Source organism: Urtica dioica, chromosome 12 (assembly GCF_054948205.1).
Source record: "Urtica dioica subsp. dioica isolate 48M chromosome 12, U.dioica_male_clone48M_v1_H2, whole genome shotgun sequence".
Classification (NCBI taxonomy): Eukaryota; Viridiplantae; Streptophyta; class Magnoliopsida; order Rosales; family Urticaceae; genus Urtica; species Urtica dioica.
In genome coordinates this window covers 8,617,524-8,636,134 of record NC_142767.1, presented here as the reverse complement: position 1 = coordinate 8,636,134, position 18,611 = coordinate 8,617,524, and the positions used below count along the sequence as shown (strand labels likewise).

Below are 18,611 nucleotides of genomic sequence, written 5' to 3'. Positions count from 1 at the left end.
TGCATGTAATTCATTTTTCATTTGATTAATGATTAGTTGAGAAACCGAGTAGGCTTTTAATTTTTTTTATTTCTAAATCGTTTGCAATTTCAAGGCCGTGTATCATGGCTCCGTATTCTGCCTTGTTATTTGAAGCATGGAAAGCAAATTTAAAAGAAAATTTTATGCATGGTTATTTGGTCCCGAGAATGCGATTCCGACTCTTGATCCTCGTTCATTTGCAGTTCTATCCACATGCATTTCAAAAGTTGGATACTCAACGAGTCAGTAAGTAAATTCGGCGATGAAGTCCGCGACTGCTTGGCCTTTTATAGAGGGCTGGGGCTTAAACTGAATGTCGTACTAGGTTAACTCAATTGACCACTTCATTAGTCTTCCTGAGACGTTTGGCTTATGCAAAACCTGTCGGAGTGGGAAAATGGTGAGCATGGTGACTGGATGCGCCAGGAAGTAATGCTTTAGTTTTTTAGAAGCCACGACGAGGGCGAAGGCTAATTTTTCTAGCTTATGGTATCTTTTTTCAGCATCACTAAGGCGTTTGGATGTGTAGTATACAGGAAGTTGGTGCTTATTCTCATTTTTAATGACTGCCGAGCTTACTGCATGTTTCGAAACTGCCAAGTTAATTTCTAGATGTTCCCATATTGTACCTTTCTTAAGGTCGGAGGCCCAGCTGAGGTGTTCTTTTAATGCTTCGAAGTCTTTGCTGCACTATTCGGTCCATTCGAAGTCTTTCGAACCCCTCGTGGTATCAAAGAAATGAATGCTCCAATCCGTAGATCGGTATATAATCCGACTTAGTGCTGCGATGTATCCCGTCAACTTTTATACTTCTTTTATGCTCTAAGAAAGCCTCATATCTAGTAGGGCTGTGATTTTCTCAAGATTTACTTTTATCCATTTTCCATGAAAGATGAAGCCTAAGAATTTCCTGCACTGAACGTACATTTAACAAGTTGAGTTTCATACGAAATTGACCGAGTATTTCAAAATCTCTTTCTAAGTGTTTGGTATGTTTGCTTGTTTTTCTAATTTTTACTAATAGGTCATCGATGTTTCCATCGTAACTTCGACTAAGTCCGCAAACATCCTATTAACTAGCCTTTGGTATGTTGCTCAGGAATTTTTCAATCCAAAAGGCGTAACTGTGTAACAATATAGCACCAGGTATATTATAAATTCTATGTGGTTTTGGTCTAGACCATACATAGGGATCTGATTATACTCTGATTAGGCGCCCATAAAGCTTATAAGCTCATGACCTGTTGTGGCATCGACTAATTTGTCGATCCTCGGCATGGGAAAGCTACCTTAGGACAATCTTTGTTTAAGTCTATGAAATTCACACAGGTACGCCATTTTTCGATTGGTTTTTTTACAATGACGGGGTTGGGAATCCAGCTCGGATATTTTGTTTCACGAATTGATCTAACTGATTTATCTACTTCTTCTTTAAAAAAAGTATATATTGTCAGAATTCTTGCCCATGAGAGATAATAAATAAATGATTACTAAATTAAATAATGGTTTACTTTATTAGCATCATATGATTAGTGGGTTGATGTCTTAATATCAAAATCAATAGCAATTATCATCAATTGCCTCCGTATTAAGCTGAGTCACGTGCTGGTTACCTGAGTTTGGGCGGTGTTGCTAAAGCATGGTCGATGACTGATACATACCTGGACAGCTGTATCTAAAGTCATATATGCATAACACTAGTGAAGGTTGATCATGTTGGTGATTATTGCACCTTAAATAACCAATTAAATGCAAATAATAATAATTACACTAACAAGAGCTAATTATTAATATGGTTATTAAACAAGATCTAGATCTGGAACTTACAGTTTTTGGCTCACGAACCGAAAGATTTCACAATCCGTCTTCGTCTTGAACGTACAAGCCTCAACACGATCAGATCTGGAACTCCTCCTTCAAGACTCGATGTGATGACACCAAACTTTTCCGAAACATAATCTTCGACGAAGATAAGACAAAAAAAAAAGTGGGCTTCTTTATACACTAGTGCAAAAAATAGCATTGGGTGCGACTTTTTTCGCACCTAAAAGTCTAAAGTCGCACCTATCATTGGGTGCGACTTTTCCGCACCCGAAAGTCCGCACCTAAAAGTCTTGGGTGCGAAAAGTCGCACCAAAAAGTTTAACTTTCGGGTGCGACATTTAGGTGCGACTTTCCGCACCTAAAAAGTCACCAAAAATAAAAAAAATGGCGACATTTAGGTGCTTCTCTTCGAGAGGGACCGGATCTCCGTCGCCGCTCCTCTTGCGACCGGCTCCACAGCTTCCGTACCAGGGATACACACACACACACACACACATACACACCCATACAAAAAAAACACATTTCTTCTCAGCCCCTTCCTTCTCGGTCCGCGCGCGCATCCAATGGTGAGTCTCGGTGGTTGGCTGGGTCGTGTGGATGAGGGGTCGGCGATTTCTTCTCGGCCGGTGCTCGGTGGTCGAATCGGAGCCGACGGCGGGGGTGCGAGAGGCGAACTAGGTCTACAGACCTACAACAAGAAATAGAGGGAGACGAAGTTAGAGAGAGAGTCGGACAGAGAGAAAAAGAGAGAAGAAGAGGAAACTCACCTGAGGTCCCGCGACGACGGCGGGGCTTAGCTCGGTGACACCGCTCAAACTCGCGGCCTCCTTGCTTCTTCGGGGTCACAGCTCGCGCACAGACAAGAGAAGAAGAAGATGGGAAAAGAGAGAGCTCGGAGAGAGAGAGAGAGAGGCTCGGGTTTATTTGTTTTATATCATAACCTAGAATTTGGGTGCGACTTTTCGCACCCAAAAGTCAATTTTCAGTACCTTTGGGTGCGACAAAGTCGCACCTGATAGTATTTCAAAAAACAAGAGGGGGAAAATTTGACCGCGATAAAATTTAAGACATTGGGTGCGAAAAGTTGCACCTAATAGTACCTTTGGGTGCGGAAAGTCGCACACAAAAAAGAGGGGGAAAGTTGACGGCTCAAATGTTTTAAGACTATAGGTGTGACTAAGTCGCACGTAATAGTTTTGATGAAGCATTGGGTGCGACTAAGTCGCACCCAAAGTTTAAAAAAATCAGCGAAAATTTTTATATGCTTGTTTGAGTTTTGGGTGCGACAAGTCGCACCTGAAAGACTCATTTGGTGCGAATTTTGGGTGCGAAAAGTCGCACCCGAATGTCTTCCGCACCGGAAAATAGTATTTGTAGTAGTGTAAGAGAAAAATCAAATAATCACCTTATCTCTGATTGAATCCGAAATCTGAAAATTCAAGACTCAACATCATTGTAAGAAGAGAAACAGATTTCAACCAAATAGTTAAGATTCAATCCGAAATCAAATAAATTAATAAATCTTACCTTTCAATGGCCTGACAAGGCAGCGAGTGAGAGGAGGCCGACGTGGGGGAGAAGCCGACGCCGAGGGGAGGGGGAGATCTGGAGAGGAAGATGGAGTGAGATTGAGAGGGAGACAAAAAATGAGATGGAGAGGGAGAGAGACTTACCGACAGGCAGAGATCAGGCGAGGATGAGGCCCATGGGGGGAGAAGCCCGCGCTGAGGGGAGGGGGAGATCTGGAGTTGGAGATGGAGAGAGATAGTGAGATTGAGAGGAGACAAAGTGAGATGGAGATGGAGAGAGACTTACTTACAGGCGGACCTTAGGCGAGGATGAGGCCGACGGGGGAGAGGGGAGAAGCTGGCGTCGGGGGAGCGAGATTTTGAGATAATGGGCTGAGAGAGAGATGAGAAAAGTTTGAGTTAGGTAGAAGTAAATGGGAAAAAGAAGAAGGAATCGCTGTTAAAAGGTGACCTAAAAGTTTGGGTGCGACATTGTCGCACCCAAAAGTTTTCAATGACTTTTGGATGCGACAATGTCGAACCGAAAAGTATTTATGTCTTTTTGGTGCGACAATGTCGCACCCAAAGATGAAATTTTTAGCGAGATTTTTCTCGCTTTGTTGTTGCTTTTGGGTGCGACTTTTCGCACCCAAAAGTGTAATTAGTTGCTACTTTGGGTGCGACAATGTCGCACCCAATACCTTCCGCACCTAAAAACCTATTTTGTAGTAGTGATATCTCACTAGATTTGGAAACAGAGTGTTTCTAATCTTTCTCTCTTATTTCTAAGAATTGAATTGAAGCAATTCCGAGGGGAAGGAGTAGAGGAATTAGGTCGGCACACTCAAGGAAGAGAGGCCACAAAATTCTTTGGCAATTTTGTTAAAATTTGCTTCTCATTAGCCCTCTATTTATAGCAGTTTAAAAAGTATCTTTATAGAATATTCCAAAATTTTTACTATTTCCTTTTATTGTGTTCACACTAGTTGATTAAATCTCAGCCCTTAGATCTCAACAAGTGAATCTTATTTTTTCTCTCATCCTCAAATTAGTATCTATGATTTTATTTTATACAACAATATAAAATATTTGCTATTGAGAAAATTTAGGAAAATATATTCTCCTAAATACTCTCCTTATATTTAGCCTAAATATTAGGAGAGAATACAGGACTATCGTATCTCCTATTTATTCTCGTATATTTTAGGAACAGAAAAACAGAAAAAAAAAATACTGGTTCGCAACCAGTCTAAAAAATCGCCTACCACAAGTAGAGAGGGTCCGATTTTTTTCCTTTTCAAAGCCTAATAGATTTAAACCCATTTAACACATATTTACTTGTCCAACAATGAATATAAAATTTATTTACTTGATCTAACAACAAATAAAAAGATTTACCATAAATATTTATTTACTTCCCAAAATACCCTTTTTGAATTAAATGCTGTCAATCACTATTACGGCAAGTGAGATAATAATAATAATACATACTATTATATTAACGTTCTTATTCGCCTTTATCGAAGCCGAATCGGGAACGATGGACCTAGTAGTAGAATCTTAACAATCTCGATAAAAGACAAAATATTCCTTTTTCTTTTCTAATTGAATTGTCTAGTCTCTTACAATACTCCACCGTGTAATCCAGGACTGAACCCAACTTTGATACTAGAATTATATTTACTCATCGTAACGAGTGTCCACTGATTTAGTCAGTACGTGATCATGACCCTCCACGTTCTGCCCGTATCGAGATAGGTCAATTTGTTCCGTTATACCTTTCTCGTTACATATAAGCCCTAAGCATCGTTGCTTCCCCAGCGAAAGATTCAACCGCATGTAAGCCAACTTCGAAAGTGTGCACAATCAATCGGTTCTGGAATCAACCCTTAGGTGAGAGAACATTAACCTTCTTTCAGGAAGGCTGGATTCTGTATTTGTAAAACATTTTCTTCTACAATCATGTCCCAACTTCCCAAGACACCTATTTGATCAGCGTCTAATTAGCCTTTAACGTGGTGAGTCAAAGAATCCGGTAGCATGATCTAGAAGTCCATGATTACTTCAAGATATTAGATCAAGCGTCACTGTGACCATCATAAACGGCCTCGGCTAGTGCATCGTAACGGTCCTTAAACGACGCATCTATCCAAACCAAAGCCTATCTAGGTCGTACACCTTCGGCAAGTGTATAATGCTCTCACTAACCCTCACTCATGTTCCACATATACGACTTTAGATAAAGCTTTCCAGGCAAGAGATACTAAATAAATGATTACTAAATAGAATAATGGTTTACTTTATTAGCATCATATGATTAGTGGGTTGAGGTCTGAATATCATATTCAATAGCAATTATCATCCATAGCCTCCGTATTAAACAAAGTCACATGTTGGTCACCTAAGCATTATAATGTTCTATTAGCTATATCTCTGTTAGAAATTTAATATGCATTTAATTGCTTTATTTCTTATAATTGAATATGTTTATATGTTTAAGAACTCTTTGGTGCTCTGAGAGCGTCTAAAGAAAAGTTACCTTGTTTCGACAATGATTTGTACGAATAAAAGGTAATAAGGAAACACAACAAAAGTTAGTGTTGATGATGATGAGTTAGTGGGAGCATCTTTGATCCTAGCCACTAATATTGCATTAATTGAGTGAGAGCTTCCTTATTTGGAACCTAGCTACTCTAGTTCACCAAATGAGTGGGAGCTTCCTTATTTGGAACCTAGTTACTCTAGTTCACCAAATGAGTGGGAGCTTCCTTCATTATAACCTAGCTACTCTAGTTCTCTAATTGAGTGGGAACTTCCTTAATTGGAACCTAGCTACTCTAGTTCACTAAATGAGTGAGAGCTTTCTCAATAAGAACCTAGCTACTCTAGTTCAAGTGGGAGCATCCATTAAAGGACCCTAGCCACTATGTTTTTCAAATTATTAAGTGGGGGCATCCTTAATTGGATCCTAGTCACTTATGTTCATCGATTAAGTGGGATGTTATGAATCTAGCCACTTGTTGTTCAATGCATAGCAATATTAAATAATTTAAGTAAGAGGTTCCAAACCTAGGCACTTGTTCAATGCATAGCAACATCCTTCACAGGATCAAGCTCGTCATTAATGATGATGTATTTCTATCATTAAATAATTTGAGAAAAAGGTTAAATTATCTTATCACACGGTTCGATAAATCGATAAATAGAACTTAAGGAAAAATAATAATTTCCTTATGAACAGTGTTAATGAAATAGTGGGAGCATCCTTGCAAGGATCCTCATCACCTCAATATCATCAACAATATCTTTCACTCTATGAAAGATTTGATCACAAAGATCACTATAGCTTAAAAAATGTCATAAACCCAATTTAGTAGATCCGCCAGTTAAGTCTTCGACTTAATGGATTAGAAGGGATCAATAAATGATTAATGAACGCGTTCAAGCTTATATAAAGCTTAATGGTACAAAAGGGGTTTGAGCCCTTGATTAGAGACATTGGCAACAATGATGCTATTCTGATACCACCAACCGATTCATTGGATCTTCCAATTGGAAGCTGAGCTGTCCTGGTGGATAAAGTTCTGAAAAACTTATGACATGGATCAAAGTAGTGTATATACTAAAACCTCCACAAAGGTTGATCCAAGAATGAAATAAACTAAGTACGATTATACTTAAGAGTTTATTGAATAAAATCGATATTTCGAGAAAGATTGATATGTGTAACTCCTTAAACACGTGTCAATTACTGACACAAGGAAATTGACTGAGCTTACCGTTTCTATAACCTAAGTTTTTAGAAACAATTAGCTCTTTCATATTATCTCAAATATACTTATTGATATAAGGTACATAAAGCTCGACTGACGAGGCTAAAGACATTGTCATTAAAAGGTCTAACCATTAGTCCCTTGACAATGCTCAATTTATGGAAAATCTAACAAGTGTGCAAAACACGATGATTTATGGAAATAGTGAGATACTAAGTTATTATGAATATAGTAGAACCTTGAGTCCTGTGTATATTGAATATGAACACGACCAATAAGGATCTGCTATGTAATAACCAAGTAATGAAAATATGTCAATAACAGTTCTTACAGAATATGTTCAATGATATCACACTATAGTTAGTGGTGATGAGATTGAAACATGCTATGGTACAACTAGTCTTGGTGCCAAAGGGATGTACACCTGTGATGGGGGACTTATTATCAAGAAGATATAAAGTCTAGTGTATGATCTAACTGTATGCAAAGTTTTAATGTGTTCTATAGTAGATTGATTTACTGATGAACGACTTGACTTGACCTAATAAAGGTAAGTCAATGATCACTTGCAAAGTAGCATGAACTAAAGAATGCTAAAACGAGAAATGCGTTGATGAGACAAAATTGATTAAGGTGAGACTCCATATTATGGGAATCTCAATCCTGGTCAGACTTCTAGCTGTCTGTATGACATGGCTAAGAGTAAAATGACTAAAAGGAAACGCCTTGTCCTCTCTGGTCAAAATGGGAGGTTGTTACGAATTCTTGCCCATGAGAGATAATAAATAAATTATTACTAAATAGAATAATGGTTTACTTTATTAGCATCATGTGATTAGTGAGTTGAGGTCTGAATATCAAAATCAATAGCAACTATCATCCATAGCCTCCGTATTAAACTTAGTCACGTGCTGGTCACATGAGTTCGGGCGGTGTTGCTAAAACATGGTCGATGACTGATACATGCCTGAAGAGCTGTATCTAAATTCATATATGCAGAACACTAGTGAAGGTTGATCAAGACGTGCGAGCATTCTACACTTGTGGTAAGTGTACGACCCGGACAGACTTTGGTTGTAGATGTGTCGTTTAAGTACCGTTACGACACACTAACCGGGGTCGCTATGATGGTTACAATAAGACTTGATCTAAATCCTGAAGTGATCATGGATACTGGATCATGTTACTAAACTCTTTGACTCGTTCGCTAAATGGCTACTATCATGCTAATCACAACTTATGTCTTGGGAGTTTCGGAGCATGATTCGAGTGAGAATTGGTTAACATATACGGAATCCAGCCTTCCTGAAAGAAGGTCAATGTTAAATCACCTAAGGGTTGATTTCAGAACCGATAGATTGTATGAACTTCCGAAGTATGTACGTTCGGAAGAATCTTTCGCTGGGGAAGCAACAGTGCTTAGGGTATATATGTATCAAGAAAGGTATAATAGATTAATTGACCTTTCTCGATGCGGGTTGAACTTGGAGGATCTTGATCATGTACTGACTAGATCAGTGGACACTCGTCACGATGAGTAAATATAATTCTACTATAAAGGAGAGTTCAATCTTGACTTACCTATGTGGAAAAGAGAAAAGACTTTTTCGTCTTTTCATCGGATTTGTTAAGCTTCTATTACTAGGTCCATAGTCCTCAATTCGGCTTTGATAAGACGAATAAAAAACCTCTAATAATAACGTGTTTCATTATTATAATCTCACTAACTGTAATTGTGATTGACAACATCAATTCTGAAATATGGGTATGTGCATAATTAATTAATTATTTATGGTAGTATTAACTATTTATTGTTTGATCAAGTAAATAATTAATCAATTACTTATTTGTTTATTGTTGGGCCAAGTAAATAAATAATTAAATGGGTTTTAAGCAATTGGGCCTTGCACATAATGAGGTTGACGATTTTCTTGAGGATCCCGGCACAAGATTTGCGTGAATTCCTTCCTTGCCGTGTGCCAAAATTCGTCCTTGCTAATTATTGGTAGTTACCAATATTTTTTCTTTAGTTGTTTAATTAAAGGAGAGAGAAACATATTTAAAAGAAATAAGATATTTTCATTTATTCTCTCTCATGAATATTAGGAGAGATTAATTTAAAAAGAAATAAGATATTGTCATTTATTCTCTCTCATGAATATTAATGAGAGAATAATATTTAAAAGGAAATAAGATATTGTCATTTATTCTCTCTCATGAATAATAATGAGAGAATAATATTTAAAAATAAATAAGATATTGTCATTTATTAACTCTCATGAATATTATGAGAGAATAATATTTAAACAGAAATAAGATATTGTCCTTTATTTTCTCCCATGAATATTAATGAGAGAATAATATTTAAAAAAAAAGATATTGTCCATTATTCTGTCTCGTGAGAGAATAATATTAAAAAGGAAATAAGATGTTTCCTTTATTCTCTCATTAATAAATATTCTCTATTTAAACATGAAATAAAATTTCATAGATATTGATCTGATGGCTAAGAGAGAAATTAGGATTCATGAGATAAGATCCGATGGTCATGCTTAAATTCACTAGTGTAAACACAATAAAAGGAATTAATATATTTTAGAAACTACCAAAAATATATCATTTCCACTACTATAAATAGGGGTTCATAAGAAGAGAAAAACACACTTATGTGCATTCAGAAAATTCAACCAAGAGCTCTTCCTCTCCTCTTGGCCGATTCTCTCTCTCTCTCTCTCTCTCTTGGCCGTTCATAATCCCGATGAGTTGTATCGGAGCAATCGTTTGTGTCCGATACTCCCCTCGTTTCCTTACAAGTGATATCAGAGCGATTGTTCGTGACTGATACCACCCCTGTATTCTCCAACAAGTGATATTAGAGTGATTGTTCGTGTTTGATATCCTACGTGTTTCACCAACAAGTGGTATCAGAGCGATTGTTCGTGTCTTATACCACTTGTTTCTTCCTAACAAGTGGTATCAGAGCAATTGTTCGTGTCTGATATCACTCGTTCATTCCCAAAAAGTGGTATCAGAGCGATTGTTCATGTCTGATACCACTCATTGTTCACCAATAAGTGGTATCAGAGCGATTGTTCGTGTCTGATACCACCTCTGTTTTACCATATCTCTCGCTGTTTAACGCTCTTCTTTTTTGCCTAATGGGCTTTTCTTTGAGATCTATATTTAGCCTATGGCATGCTAGCTCGGGATCTATACCTATCATGTCAAATTGAGACCATGCAAATATATCTAAGTTATTAGACAGAAGAGAGATGATATCATTTTTGCTACATGATTCAAAGTATTTCCCGACTCGAATCTTTTTCTCTGGCTGCTCGGGATCTGGGACAACTTCTTCGCCTTCATTTCCAGGTCCGATTGCTTCTCAGCTAGGGATATGCCGATCAAGATTGAAGTCGATATGTCATGTTATGTTGAGACTATATATGAGTTATGTTAAACATTGTATAACATGTTCTATTTTCTTAGCTATGTTATGATCATGTTCTTTTATGTCACATGTTATATATTTTTGTCACTTAAATAATAAAATGAAAAGATAAATAAGAAAGTCGTACCGTCACAAACTACAGAGGTCTTAAGGATAATTTCTCGAGCCAACTTACGGGCTCACATGGAGAAATTTAAAAGATGAAGAAAAGTATAAGACTTTGCAACCCCATATCTTTGTCTCAAAATAGCGCACTAAAAATCAGTATGACTACTCTAGTGGAGCCCTAACTAAAATATGATAAGATTTAAGTTTGAAAAGACTATGACACCGTTAGAACTAAAATACTAATAACCGGTATTATTCTTGCTGAGAGTTAGCTCACTTCTATGAAAATATCCGTCTGTGGTGTAGGTTAACAATTATTAGTTAAAGACTTTCACTACGCATTTTCTAAATGCTCGGTTTGAAATTTTTATGGTTACGACATCTTTAAGCTTAAATGGTTTTTCCTAACTTAACTAGAATTTAATTGTTTTATTTCCGTTATTTATTTCCAACTATCATGGTTTGATTTTGAATTCATAAGTATTTTCCAAATTCTACTAAAATACTTTTATTACGTTTAAAACCATATGCTATATTTTAATGTTTGGTTTTTTTAAAAGCTATTTGGTTTTAAAAAGAAACGATGTTAAAAAAAACTCCATATTTTTTTCTAAATAAAAGAATTAAGTTAAGTTAGACAGTCTGAAAAACTGGGTCCTCACATAATTACCTATATGACTCAAACTCGAGTAGAAAAATGTGAACGACAATCATTTTACCTTAAGATATAGAAACCCACAAACTTCACCATTCCTAAAACATAAATACCCAAAAACTGAGAATCCAGATCACTGAATAAAACCTCGTCTGGCCGGATTTAGACTAATTCAAAAGTCTATATCTCTGCTGACGCTCTGGCTCTCCCTCTTGCGACTATGAAGATCATGAATTTTATCGGTCGTAGAACAGCCAACGAGGTCAAGGAGGACAGATGATGTCGAGAATCAGTTATGAAAATCCGAGAGAAAGAATAATAGCGTGATTTCATAGAGATTATGAATAAGATTTCCATCCCTGTCCTCCCGCTCAAAGGGGATCAAATCTGGCGCCCTCATCAGAAATGGAGCGACAGTGAAAAGCTGGGTTTTTTTTATAGAGAAAATAAAACCTATAGAGAAATATGTGAGTAAATCTAACATTAATAGTTGAAATTATATTCAAGGCAGTGCTTGATTAATAACTAAAAATAATCACTAAAATTATGGATTGACCTAAAGGGACAAAATATCCTTTGACCAATTTTAAATTAAAAAAAAAAGAAATAAAAAGATTAACTGCATGGAAGTTGTTTTTATAAAATACCTTAATTAATATGCTTTAATTAATTTCTTTATTTGACTATTTTTCTATCTGTTCTAATTATCAATTAATAATAGTCTCTTTCTTTTTTTTCTTTTTTAATTTTTTTTTACTTATAATGAGTATAGTAGTCTATAACAACTATGTGTTTATAGTAACTAGTCTACTACACTTGTTAAAATTGATCCATAATAGTTCATAACAATCATTTTTTATTGAGTGGTGCAATGACCCAAACTTATGGCTGAGTAAGTCCCTTTCATGGGTGTGTTCGATCTCGAAAGATCAGGGTCTTGGGAGACCATGCCTCGTAAAGTGGGCTTTGCTTAGGACAGACTCGAGCCACTAGTCGTATGGGGCATTGTACTCCTCAATGTAGATTTTGTGAGGGTTTCTCTTAGGATCGACTCTTTTCCGAACCGTCGGGAGTTTAAGCGAAACGAACTCCGAGTAGCATGATGACTGAACCACTTACGGACATGGTCGGTGCCTTTTCTGGGCTAGGTTTGCTCGTACCCCTTGAGGTCGGGGCTGCGCCCTTCTTGGGACTAGTTCGAGCCATATCGGGTCGGAGTCATTATGCCACTCGGGGCTGATCCTACCTTAGCTATCCCAGGTCGTTTGTTCGAATTGCCAAGGAGGCGTTGAGTGACTCGGGTCGCGAGCCAGAGAGGCATTTGAGCGACAAGAGTTATGAGCCAAGGTGGCGTTGAGCGACAATGGTTGTGAGCCAAGGTGGCGTTGAGTGACAATGGTCGCGAAGCCAATGAGGTGTTGAGCTACAATGGTCGCTATCGTGGACCTTGTTTTCAGGGCTTGATTAAGTAGTCTAGCCGAGGACTTTGTCAATGGCTTCTTTGTTTGTGCCCCGTCGGATCGTCTCAGTCGTATCCATTATGGGACTTGAAATCATATCTCACCGGGACTTCTCGGTTGTCACCGAATTGAAGTCCTTTTTCTTTGTGCTCGATCGGATCGCCTCGGTCGTATCCGTTCTGGGATATTGAGTCTTTTTATCGTCTTCGAGGAGGGGGCTATCAAAATTTGTTGTGGGAAAAGTATCATGTTGCCAAAGCAAGGACCTTTGAGGTAAGGGCGGAGGTCGTGGTGGAAAGCTTCCGTGGGGAAAGCTTTGGGGTCAATCTTCGTCATATTAAAAGGTTTTCCACGGAGGAAAAGAGTTTGCTGGTGGAGAGCCCGTGGTTGTTCTTGGGAACCCCTCCTTCTAGCACCAAAATGGTAATAGCGTTTTTAGATTAGTACTAAGAATCATCCGTGGTTCGAACTAGGGCCGGACCCTATGACAGTACGTAGGTTGGGTTTGGTGAAGTTGTTCTATTCTCGTCATGTTATTCAAATCTTTGGGTCTCGCGGTCTTTGAGTTTCCGGGTCTTTGGATCTTCTGTGTTCTTCGTGTTCTACATTGAGTTCTTGAGTCTTTGCTTCTTTGAGTCTTCAACCTTTTGAATCTTTCACGTTCTCCGTGCTTTTCACGTGTTCATGTTCTTCGTGTTCATCGTGTTCTCGGATCTTCGAGTCTTCGGTTCTTTGGATCTTCCACGTTCTTTGGTGGTTTTCGCCGGGTCTTCGAATCCTTGCACCTTCACCTAATCAAAAGAAAATGTAAATCTAGAGGGGCGTGAATGGTTTTCCCTCGGCGCGGTCGCCGACACTCAACATTAGTTGTATTATATTGTGTTTTTGGTGAATGATTTGTACTCTTCTCTATGTTTTCTTGAGAGAGAGAGAGAGAGAGAGAGAGAGAGAGAAAGAGATAAAGAGTTGTAGTGTGATTTTGTAGAGTTTTGACAAGTTGAGAAAAACTTACCTTGTGTTGGGAATGAGAACGGTATTTTTAGGAGTCAAGAGTTTCGTGAAAATACTTGATTGGGTGGTGGAGATGGCTGGGTGGTCTTGGCCGAGTGAAGATAGCCGAGTGGTCTTAGCCGAGTGAAGACGACCGGGTGGTCTTGGCCGAGTGAAGACGACCGGGTGAAAACGACCGGGTGGTCTTGGCCGATTGAAGACGGCCGGGTGAAGACGACCGGGTGGTCTTAGCCGAGTGAAGACGGCCATGTGTTTTTCTTTTTTGGTCGACCGGGGGATCATTTTTGTGGCTTTGTCTTGAAGATTTCTCAAGAAGTCTAGCTTGAAAACATTCTTTGTGAGTCTTTTGAATGACATTTTATGAGTGTTGACTCGGAGCTTAGCGCGTGAATTTGGTTGTTGGTTTGAGCCTTATGTATGAACTTGTTGTGTCATTTTTTGCTCTCGGTGTGTTATTTATACTATGTGAAAATAACGACATAACATTTTGTATTAAACTATTAAGTACATCAATGTATTTTAAGTATGTGTTTAATTCATATTATATACAACTATTACGCATATAACTTCTTTCTATGTTTAAGAAATATAATGCTATAAAAATGTTGATACAGTTCACAGGAGTCTTAATGCTTTGAATGACTTTGTTTCGGGAATTTTTTTTTAGGGAATTCTTTGAATGAGTTGATTGCATGATTACCAAATACTCTTATCTATATTTAGCTTATTTCCATGAATTTTATTTTTACTTTTACTTTTTAGTGTATCTATATTTAGCGTACTGAGTTGGTAGTCACCATCACCACTCAAATTGAGTTAGAGTGCGCGTTCTTTTTCTCTTTTTTTTTTTTTTTTTTTTTCTTTTTTATCATTTTAATTGTTAGTTAGTTGCCATTCAAATTACCACAATATCAACAGTTTAATGAAGAAAAACAAAATCCACGAGTCTTAATGCTTTGAATGAGTTTGTTTCGGGAATTTTTTTTTGAAGGAATGCTTTGAATGAGTTGATTGCATGATTACCAAATACTCTTATCTATATTTAACTTATTTCCATGAAAATAAAATCTATAAGTTATCACCGCAATGCAAGCAATTTTGGCGAACCTTGCAATCTCCGACTGTATAACCGCTGAAGCTGAATTTGCGCGTTTCTCTTTTGGTTGTTTCTGATTATGGAGAGAGAGAGAGAGAGAGAGAGAGAGAGAGAGAGAGAGAGAGAGAGAGACAGAGAGAGAGAGAGAGAGGGAGAGTGTGTGTGTGTGTGTGTGTGTTTATCACCCAAAGCCGAGTGCAATCAATTTCTCTTTTGAAACCTCCTATATATACATGCAAATGCAATGCAAACAAACTAATTTCTGTATTCTCTGCTCTCTCACTCACTCCAAAACCTAAGACTTTTCCTTTATTGTTTTTCTCTTTTCATTTTCCAAGACTCTGCATCTTTGATCAATGGCAGGCTTGAAGGAGGCTCTCAAGAAGCAGCTCGCTGATCTTCTCACTTCTCTCAACGAACAGGTATACTCTCTCACTTTCACTCTCTGTAGATATGCATGTTGTTGTGTCACAGATTTGCTCTATACTATGTACTTTTTGGACAACTTGAATTGATTATATCCAAGGACTGCATATCCAGATGAATAATGTGTTAAATTGAATTTGGTATTGTAGTACCTTCTTTGACCTCTATGATATAGAGAATGTGTGAAGCAAAGTAAGGGGTTTCGATTTGCCCCTGCTTAATCGATTTATAGATTGTTTCATTTCATAAAATCTTCAGGATTTATATTTTGGTCTGTTTATTGATTTTGCGTAGTTTTTTTCCTTTTTGATTTGTTCTTTATAAAACTGTGTAACATCCAATATTAACTAGATTTTAACTCTCACAAGATGTTTGAAGATTGAGCCTTAGATTTGGTTTGGTATAAACGTTAACTAACAGGATTCAAGATTGCATGTTTCGAGTTTTTGTGATTTGTTTTTGTATTTGTTGGGTTTTCGGACAGGGCTTGTTAGATTCGCATTATGTCTCGGCGCAGTCAGTGAAGGAAATCGATGGCTCCTTCGCTTTCTTGGAGCTCATATCAACATTCCGCGCTGATTGCCAAGCTACAATAAGAACTCTTACTATAGAGCTGTACTTTCACAAACCCCCTTTTTTGTTTTTGTTCTGTAACGAATCTATCCAATGATTTCGCTGATTATTTATTTTTTCAATTTTGCAGTGAGCAGCCTCTTTTAGACTTTGCTGACATGAAAATACAGATCATGAAAATCAAGGGAAGCACATCATGGTAATGTAACTGAATTGATCATGGCGATGCATATTGATTCAGAAGCTGAACCATTCAATGTTTTTTTGTCGCATATTGTCGAATGTTTCGTGCGCAGCCGCATCATTTTGATTCACTAAAGTTTAAATGACTTTTTATTATTATTATTATTATTATTATATGTTTTAAGTGATTCACATAAGTCCATCATAAAACATTCATTGCGGCGGCGATTTTTTTAAGCAAGAACCGTTAAAGTTTTTCAATGGACAACGGTTATACCGTTTGATATTCTTTGATCTTTTAACACAATCCACCATAAGTGTTTCTAGTGCATTGTTAGATCATCCAGTGATACTAATAGCCTGCTCGTCTGTTCAGTTAGAAAAGCTTTGTTTCCGCATTCTGATCGTCTATGTCAATTTGCCTGATTTCCATGTGTTCTTTTTCTTCTGATATAGTTTTAATGTAAGGATTAATAGTTAGATTTATGAGATCCTTTTGTTTCCTATTTTCAAATCAGTGTATTCTCTCATTTGTTAAGAAAAATAGCTGTGTTTAGAACAAAAATAAAATACTAAACAATATCTTTTTAGGAAGAATTTGTTCTAATAATATGGCATTCATATTATCTACTCCTACACACTTTCTTTCACGAGTTGAGAGAGAAGAGAAGATTTCATTGCTATTTCATTGAGAGATGTTCATTAGTGCTATATCCTCAACTTTATGCTCATAGTTTTGCGTTCATGTGCTATTTTGTGTGTAACTGAGTTTGTAGTTCGTGAATTTCGCGCTACAGCATTGGAGCTCGGCGTTTGGCACTTGCATGCGGTGATATCATGAAGGGTATTTGTAATGAGTCTAAAGAAGAGTAAGTCCAGTTTTCACCAATCACAAATTATACTATAGAGATGTAAAAAAAAAGGACTTGACTCAATGAACTTTTTTCTACTGATGAGTAATGCGTTGCTCTTTTATTCACAGGTGCGTACTGGCACTGAACCGAATAAAAGAAGAGTTCCAAGTTCTGCAGGAAAAGTTGGACCTCGTTACTCAGGTGACACGATTAGTTTATCTATACTATATGACCATACTGTGGTTATTATAATGTAAATTCAAACCTTCACTAAGTGATCTGCTTTGGTCTAATTTTTCATGACTAAAACGCTCTTCATATTTTGTTTCCTACAACATTGTAGATTGTTAACACATTTCTGGAACATAGCTAAATTTATTTAAACTACAAATTTATTTCCACATTCTAGAGTCTCAACTCTATATCTTCCACTACCTGGAATCAATTGTGGAAATTACAAATTTTTTATTTATTTTTTTGCTTACATGGGTGTGGTTTTTGTTTATTGCAGCTTGAAAGGAGAATTCTGTGCGTCAACTTTGATTAGGCGCGGAAAGCTTGCGCTGTGGGCGTTCTTGAGAATTTCGTTTCTGGATATTTTTTTAATAACTTAATGAGAACATTTAGTCAGTCTATTTTATTTATTTCCCCTTCCATTTTGAGATACTATTTACAAGTTTGTTTTTATTGTTCTAGTGATATTACAGTCATGAAACCATTGTCCTTTTGCCTTTTTGCTTTTATTTGTTCATGTCATTAAACGTGTCTGACCTAGTACCCCGTTTTCATCTCGTTTACTCGGTGTGACACCCATTTTTTGGCTGCTTAAAAGTCCTGATAAACAGATATGGTACCTGGTAAAAATTGAGGCGGGTACAAGTAATAGAATAGGTGTATCCAATCTTATCCGTACCTGTTACTATTCCTAGTTCCAACTAAAATCTCACTTTCCAATAACTGATTTTAAATAATTGATGTTTTCCTAGTTTGAACGCATCCTCAATAGATTTAAAAAATTGTGGCTGATGATAGAGTTAGAGATTTGTCACAAGCCAGTCATATTAATCGGATCTGAAAGAAAAATAGTTAACATGTGATTTTTAGTTAGTTTAATGAAGAATTTGTTGCAACTAGTCATTCTCCCTTTTTTTCAGATTCTAATCAAAATTTCATTTAATTAAGAAAATAGTCCACCAAACCGAAGTATATTAAATAAAATAAAACAGTTTATTTAATCACAAAATTAGCTACGTAAGCCATCTAAACTGTAGGAATTGTAAATTAGCCAACCTTTTGTAAATTCTTTGTAAATAACCAATTTGCATGCATGACATCCTATTAACTGCTTATTTTTTACATGTTTGCCCTTTATTAATTTCGGCCAATTATTTCAAATTAGGCAATTATTTTTTAAAAATTGAATCAAATATTGAAACCGATTAGGAAGAGAAAACGTGAGAATTTGAAATTTTCCAGTATAATTTGAATTTTAATATTCCCTATTAAATAGCAAGTAGTTATGGTATTTATGTGGATTATATTATGTAACTACCTAACAATATATTCGATTTTTTCGTGGTATAGACTGCTTAAAAATTCAAATTGAAAGACGCTCATTTATTTTTTTTAAATTTTCTTCAGATTTTGGTACGTATGTAAATCGTTTTT

At 36.8% G+C, this 18,611-nt stretch overlaps 1 protein-coding gene across 1 annotated transcript; it reads left to right on the top strand.

The window, feature by feature from the left end:
* The first annotated feature begins 15,263 nt into the window (after positions 1-15,263).
* On the top strand, positions 15,264-17,646 carry LOC149378936 (histidine-containing phosphotransfer protein 2-like). Its single transcript, XM_089602336.1, has 6 exons — positions 15,264-15,329; positions 15,818-15,948; positions 16,037-16,105; positions 16,887-16,958; positions 17,072-17,144; positions 17,455-17,646. Exons 1-6 carry the CDS (start codon positions 15,264-15,266, stop codon positions 17,488-17,490), a joined length of 447 nt encoding a protein of 148 aa, XP_089458462.1. The 3' UTR covers positions 17,491-17,646.
* Positions 17,647-18,611: the final 965 nt, after the last annotated feature.